The sequence below is a fragment of the Notamacropus eugenii genome, chromosome 3 (assembly GCF_028372415.1).
Source record: "Notamacropus eugenii isolate mMacEug1 chromosome 3, mMacEug1.pri_v2, whole genome shotgun sequence".
NCBI classification, from domain to species: Eukaryota; Metazoa; Chordata; class Mammalia; order Diprotodontia; family Macropodidae; genus Notamacropus; species Notamacropus eugenii.
The window spans coordinates 220,044,221-220,051,907 of record NC_092874.1 but is presented as its reverse complement, the minus strand read 5'-3'; the positions used below and the strand labels follow the sequence as shown (position 1 = coordinate 220,051,907).

Here is a 7,687-nt window from a genome sequence, read left to right as displayed (position 1 = left end):
ACCAGTGAGTCAAAGAGAGAGTACATTTGTCCACTTCTTTGGAGTAAAGGACCCCTCAACATGAATCTGGTTCTCTATGAGTCCAAATGAGACCCTTCCTCTTATGAGATGGGTCTCCCTAAGCTATGAGTCACAGTGAGATTCATAGTGCTTGATTATGGCAGGAGGGATAATGCAGGCACTCTGGACAAAGGAGATCATTTCAGGTAGTAGTACAAACTTCAAAAAAGCAAACAGAAATAGAAAAGAAGAGAAATGGCATTTGGATCTTCATAAGCCCTCTATAGCTTCCCTTTGCCTGGGAATAAGTCACTGAGGATTTTCGACTCCTTTCTGTAATCTGCCCAGCCCCAAAAGACCAGGGAGCAAGTGAGAAGCTGCTTCATTCCTGCTCCACTGAGTCAGAGCCAGGTACAGTCAAGTCAGGATCTTGGAAGTGACAATCCTGATTTCTCAACATCTAGGATGTAGCACCAACCTTGACAGAAAAGCCTAGAACCCAATCCTCTCTTTACCCACTGTCAGTGCAGCTGTGAGCATCCCCTGCCTGGTTATACGCTTCCCTAGCAAGTATCTTGAGTGGAGGCTATTAAATTAGGTAAACTTTCTGACTGCTTCTGCTTGGGAGACTGAAAGGAATGTAAACGAGCTCTAGGGAGGGAAAAGGGAGGGAGACAGAATGAGAGGCTGAGTTACAGGCAGACAGATGCTTTGTTCTGGAACGCAAATCTGGAAGTCCCTGGCTGTTCAGAGACCTAATCTGAGAGAATGTATGCAATACAGAGGAAAGATAGTGACCCGAGTCCTGGTGTGTGCCTACGCAGTGAAAAACCAAGAGAAATAACTGTGATGAACAACTAAAATAAAGATTCTGTCTTGTATATTACGTCTGAATTGTGGGCTTACGAAATTTCCCTAGAACTGTTTTGGGAATACATATATATTTGTTGCGGAGGCCAAGTGCACTTGTCCTATTGGTACAGGGAGGGTCCCCATACCAGGAAAGAAGATCTGGACAATGGCCGTCCCCTGGATCTGTCTGAGATCACATACCCACATATTTACATACAATTTCACTGCAGTAGCAGAAATCTGAGTCTAGGCTCACTGAACAGAAGTGATGAGTGAACCCAGAATAAAATAACAAGCTAGGAAAGAGGGGATCACTCTCCTTCTGGCCCCAAGGAGGCAGTCAGGGGATAAGAAGGAGATCCCAGTGAGACTTTCCTATTCTATCTTCACCTCAGGGGAATAGACCTCAACAAAAAGAAAGGCCATGACTTAGAGGTTTTGGTTGTTCCTTCAGCAGTCCTGTTGAAGAGCAAAGGAAGAAAAAAGATTGGCAAAGTGCTGCCTGGGAAGCACTTGGGAAGACTTTTTCATATACAGTCCAAGGGGAGCTAGACAGCTCCTCTTCTGATCCCTATATGGCAGACTGAATTCAAATTCTCTGGGTCTGGAGATGCTGCAGTGCTAAAGGTGGGGGTGTGGGGTGTGGAGGAGGAGTGTGGGAGAAGCAGCAGCTATGCACCAAAGACTTCAAAGGCACGCAGGTGCCTGTTTAAGAGTATGAGGAAGTAACAACAGTGTTCATGGAGGGAGCTCTGAGATCTCTGTGGCAGTGGACATTGAAGGGGGCATGGAAGGAGTGGTTCTAGTAGCATATTACAGAAAGATTTGTTTATTCTTATATTACTGGGGAAAATGATTGCTGTGTGTGTGTGTGTGTGTGTGTGTGTGTGTGTCCAGGTTCTTGCTGAAGTGAACTACTTTTTATCCCCCATTTTCCTTCTTCCAAAGAATAGGATGGAATGACCTGTAATGGAATTTCACTATTGTCTGGCTTTTGAAGTTTTCCCCCATAAAGTAAGCTATTTTCAAACAGAAATTCACTCCTTATTCTTGCATCCCCAGCACTTTACAGTGCCTGGAACACAGTTAGGCCTTAATAATACCTGCTGACTGATTCTTCCAAGGCCTATTTACGATATCAGCTCTACTTTAAAGCCTTACCTTATACCCCAGCTGAAAATGATCTGGAACTTTGCCTCTTCAGATTTATCTGGATCTCTCCTCCCTTCATTCAAGTTATTTGTATCCTTCCCTTCTACTTAAGAACAAAATCTTTGCTTTATCATTGTATTTTGTTAAATGTTTGTTGAATTTATATACTTAAATCTGTTTCAATATCCCACAGATATTCCAAAGTCTAACAAAATCATTTCAGATTTATACATGGATTTCATGTCTATTTCTTGTATATTATTCAACAGTGCTTATTAGCATGCTCTTCAAAGAGTAACTTTGTAAGACTGGTTGAAAATTCTAACATTTCTTGACAGTGGTCTCTTATACAAGGCCTTTCCACTAGAAACAACCTTTCCACATAGAGGTGCACAGGAAAATATCTAGTGGGATCTGAGGGGAGACACAAATAGGGTAAGAGGACTAAAGAATGAGGCCCATGGGCAAAGACTAGAAGATCAAAGACAGATAAGTAATAATAGTATTTAACTGTGTGAAGGATGGGAGGCATTGGTCTTTATATCCCTTGAAAATCATATGGCACGAAAGATTTAGACTAATGAAGTAATAACTTTTTGACAGTAAAAACTGTTAAATCCATGGATTTCTGTGAACCCTCTGGGCAAACATAGAGGATGCTCAGACCCCCAAAGGGATATACAGAATGGAGTCAGCCTGGGCCATTTCTTCTTGCGCAATTTTTAGCTATGATGAGAGATGATTGTTATATACTGAGGTCTGTCGTTTCAGTGTTTGTGCACTCTTTTTCCCCTGTCAATTGGTCCTATGGGGGCAGGTGATAGAAAGGAAAATGGGGTGGGGCATAATTTTTGCTCAATAGTTAATTCCATTTGAAGAACAGTTAATACATTTCTTCTATATTCCATGCACTGTACTAAGCACTGGATTCTATATGAAATGGTGGAATGGGTGAATGGTGTATAGCACTTATCAGGTTTACAACAGACTTTTCCTATTACAACCCTACGAAATGGAGTCAGGGTCCCAAACAGTTGTCCTTAGGAGCTGGACTTAGCCAGGGTTCTTTAATGACTAAAGAGATTTGAGATAGCATTGGAACTTGGTCCTAGCCCTGGCTTGAAGCAAATGGATGAAGTACCAGAGTACAGCTGGGACTAAGCAGTATCAAGGATTAATACCTCCCTCCTTCTCAAAGAACAGTCCTAGACTTCCATCTTAGTGGTGTCCTTGCCAGAGAAGTGAAACCATTATACTGTAGACTCCAAGGAGCAGGACAAATGAAACTGTTTTCCATCTAACCTGAAGATAGAATAAAAGACTAAAACTGCAGCAAGAAAAATGAAGGATTCTTGTCATTACAGCTCTTAAACCATGGAGGGTAAAGGAATCTCCATCCCTTTAGATCCTAATGAATGCTACCAGATGCTGAAACTATAAGTCGTAATTTCCCCAGGGACTCTTCCTTGCATACATACCAATAAGGGCCTCTACACACTAGCTTAACTTTTAGCTGTGAAGCTCCCTGGCATACATTCTTGAACACCATGGTGGTTCTAGGACTCTCCCGTTCATCCTGTGGGTACAGGAGGGGATTTGAAGTTCCATTTACCACACAATCACACCAGAGGATAAATACATTCAGGTACAAATCAGCCCTCAACAACTCCTTCTCTCCTGATTCGAATATATTTGCAATACACAAGGACAGAATGAAACAGTCACCCAGAACCCTTTTCAGTAAATTTGGATTACTAGAGGGGCTACGAGACCTACTCAGGGGCACTCTAGACCACTGCAGATCCCCCAGGGTTCCCAACTACCACCCCCAAAGCAGCCTTAGGAAACTCCTACACAGGGATGTTAAGGAAGGGAGCCAAATTGTCCCTCTCCATTAAGAGGTTGAAAGAAGCTTCTTTTGGCCCCCCCCCTCCCTGACAATCTTCCTATCCCTCTTCCGTGGCAAATTTTCCTCTTCCAATGTGTGGTACATGGGTAAATTCAGGTATATGGATGCAAAGTGCTTCACTGAACAAGAGCCTTTCTTCCACATCTCAGCTGAATTCTTGCTTCAACTTTAGTTCCAAACCAAGCATAGAGAAGATAGGCAGAACTAGCCACTAACTCAGGCCCAATATTGACGTGTGCATGCAGGTCACGGCCTTGATCAGGGAGGATAAAGGGTGGTGAATCAGCATTACAGGCTAAAGTCTGGAATGGATTATCTAGTAATCAAGTGACACAAGATATGGCAGGTGCTTTGCAATCACTGCAAAGTTGTGTCTAAAGCACTGTTTTAAAAGCAGTGATTTAAATATTAGCCCTGTTATCTAGTTCAACCCCAAATGTTAGCTATTTTTACTGTTAGAAAGCTAAATCCTAGCGAAGTGACTTGCTCAAAGTTGAGTTGTAAAAGGCAAAGCCAGGATTCAAATTCAGGTTTTCTGGAGCTTTTTTTCACTACACACACTTCCCCTGAGTCTACGTGGCTCTCTGCTCTGGGCCCTGCCTCATACAGAGTATAATGGAGAGTCAGACCTGCCCCCAGGACCAGTCAGCAAGGAAGGGAGATGACGCCTCTTTATTATTAAGGTCAACATCAAGGAAAGCACTAAGAAAAAAGAGTACACAGGAGCAGGGGATAGGTCACACAGATTCAGTACTTGTAAGGGCAGGGAAAGCAGCACATCATTTACAGAACCCCAGGACAACCACATGCTCCATGCCCTGAAGAGGTTGGGGGGAAGCGTCAGGATAGTCTGGGGCTCAACAAGGGGTCTGAGGCCCTCTGAACCAGATACGTGAGCCACAAACCCTGCCCTTTGGGGCTCACACACTACAACACAATACACACATATAACACAACACAGGACATCATGGAGGCAAACACAGAGTGGCTGGCTACAAGAGGGGAAATTTTAGCAAGGAAAGGAACTGGAGGTAAGCAAGTCTGGCCAGGAGAGATCTTGGCTGTGGTACCCAAGAGTACCTCAGGAGCACCCCAAGACTGTTGTTGCTGAGCATCCCTGTGGTCTCCAGGTTCCCAAGTCTCTGCCCGGGCTCTGGGGGTAAATGTTCCTAAAAGCCCAATGATATGCTATCCCAGATGAAGTCATAACAAAACAGGATCTTCTCGGCATGCAATATCCTAATAGTTGAGCTAACAAATCTTCATGCACATTGAGAGCCTTTGCCTTTTAGCCCAGATGCCTCTGGAACCCCTTCATTCACACTCTCTGGGCTGCATGCAGTCATTCCTCAAGCTTCCTGAACCAACAAGAAGGTGTAGAGATCTCTATCCTGGGGGAAGGGGCTTGGACAGCAGCACTGAGTGTCAATGGGTCTCAGCAGACGGGTGTTTCTTGCGGCCAAAACAAAAGCCTCAGTTCCTTAATCTCTATATACATCTCTAGGGATTTAATTTACCTCAGTCCTAAGGAGTACATCTTCAGAATATAAAAAGAATTTTATTTACACAATTCAGGGGCTCTTGTGTTGGCAAGGGGCAAGGGGAGGGTTAGGATGGGTGGGTGTCCAGAGGTGAGATGCCCCATGGTTTCCTCCCTGTTAGCCTCTTTGTCAGTCTGTTAGGCAGAAAGAATCCAGGATGATCCCATTCATTACAAGTTCCTCTTTAGAGGAGTCTCTGCCCAGCATCCCATAGCAGACACCCAAGTGAAGCATGCTGCACCGAGTTGTCCAGTTCCCTCATCCTCATGCACCAAAAACCCCGAACCGTGCCTCGGAGGTACTGCCCCCCGCTGGAGCCTCCTTACATTGAGTTCTCCCCCTCCATCTCCAGATGCAGCAGGGCTACGTCAGGCAGGTCGTGGGCATCCCCGAGCGGCCCGTCCCCCTCCAGCAGGCGAGCACAGGGCTTCTCCGGGCTCTCACAGTGGCTAGTGGGTGTGGCCGGCCCGGGAACCTCCTTCCCTTCCTCCTCGCCATCCTGCGAGCCGCGGCCCCACTCCTCGGGAGGGGGGGTGTTGGGAGCTGCCGGCGAGCCCCGCTCGCTTCCCTCCGGGCCGCCGGCCGCGCCCAGGCCCTGGCGGGGCGCGGTGGTCATGATCTGGCACATGGAGACGATGGCCCGCTGGTTGGCGCACACGTCGTCGGAAAGCACCTGGATGTGCGAGGCCTGCTCGTCCAGGGCCCCCCGCATGGCCCGCACGTCCTCAAACAGGGCCTGCAGCTGGGCCTTCAGGTGCTCCATCAGGTCCTTCATGCCGCCGTTGTACTCGCCCGAGATCACGTCCCCCACAGCGGGCACCGAGGACACCTCCAGGGGGCCCGGGAGGTCACCGTCCTTGGTCAGGATCTCCAGCGGTCCGTCCTCCATTGACTCTCGGAAGCGGCGGCTGCGGCGGCCGCAGGTCCGACCCGGCCCCCCCGGGCTGGGGGCAGCGAGGGGAGCAGGGGGCCCACGGGCGGAGGGTCCCGGGAGGCGAGGGGCGAGCGGGGAGCGAGCGAGTACCTGGGACGGGGGCCCTCGGACTTGGCCCCCGGCAACCCTGGGAGATTCACCGGCCTAGCGCCGGCAGCCGCGAACGCGAAGCCCACGCTCCTGGCCTCCTCTCAGGAACGCGCCCGGCAGCTCCGGGGCGGGAGCCGAGGCCCGGTCCGGCTCTGGGTCCGAGGGCTACCTCTACGCCGCCATTAACTGGCAGCGGCCGCGGGAGAGAGGCGGAGAGGGGCGGGTCTCCCGGCCGCGCCTCGGATGCTCCTCCGTTTCCAAGGCGACGCACGGCACGTAGATGACGTGAGTCTCCATGGCAACTAGGAAAGGAGGACCAGAGAGAGGAGGGGGGAAAGATAGGCGTGGAGGGGCTGGGGGGAGGGAGGCAGACCCAAGGTGATGGTGGAGGACCGCCGTCGGCCCCCGCAGTCAGAGTCTCAGCCCTTGAGGGAGGGGTCGTTGACCCTCAGGCCTGGGGGGGGGGGGGGGGGGGGGTCAAGAAAGCGAATAGGCAGGATTCTTGTTCATCGGAGGACAGTGAGACTGCAGTTTGCAGCTTAAAACTGCACAGCCAAAGAGCAGTGGTGCCCCTTGAGAATGATGGAGAGAGACAGAGACAGAGACAGACACAGAGAGAGACAGAGACAGAGAGACGGAGAGACAGAGACAGAGAGAGGAGAGAGAGACAGACAGAGAGAAAGAGAGACAGAAACAGAGAGATACAGAGAGAGGGAGAGGGAGAGACAGACAGACAGAGAGACAGAAACAGAGAGACGGGAGAGAGAGAGAGAGAGAGAGAGAGAGAGAGAGAGAGAGAGAGAGAGAGAGAGAGAGAGAGAGAGAGAGAGAGAGAGAGAGAGGATTCCCTGGGTTCCCTGCAACTTCTGAAAATACACACACGCATTAATGGCACCCCTTGAGAATTACCCTGGGAAAATACACAAACGTTTCCCTTGGGAATCACCCCCGGCTAGATTTCTTTCTCAGGCTAACTGGAGCTGGGGCTCATGCTCCACTCTCCTCTCTTCCAGTCCCTGGGGACTTCTGAAGCTCCCAAAGTACCCTGTGGATAGGGACACCCCTTCCAAAAGCAAGGGAGAGATTGCTGTTCGTCTGGTGCTGCTGTGCAGACCACTGGCAGTAAGCACAGAAACTGAGAATGGTTAGGAACGTATAATCCAATCTTTCCAAAAAACCTAGAAAAGTATTTTGCCCTTATTAGGCCTT

The 7,687-nt window shown here is 48.9% G+C and overlaps 1 protein-coding gene across 1 annotated transcript; it reads right to left on the bottom strand.

Moving 5' to 3' along the window:
• Window positions 1-4,566: 4,566 nt before the first annotated feature.
• Window positions 4,567-6,741, bottom strand: CCDC184 (coiled-coil domain containing 184). Its single transcript, XM_072654518.1, has one exon. It carries the CDS (start codon window positions 6,341-6,343, stop codon window positions 5,777-5,779), a length of 567 nt encoding a protein of 188 aa, XP_072510619.1. The 5' UTR covers window positions 6,344-6,741; the 3' UTR covers window positions 4,567-5,776.
• Window positions 6,742-7,687: the final 946 nt, after the last annotated feature.

Bases quoted from the DNA above. Each gene is read 5' to 3' on its own strand.
- CCDC184 (XM_072654518.1), bottom strand. From the start codon at position 6,343: ATGGAGGACGGACCGCTGGAGATCCTGACCAAGGACGGTGACCTCCCG.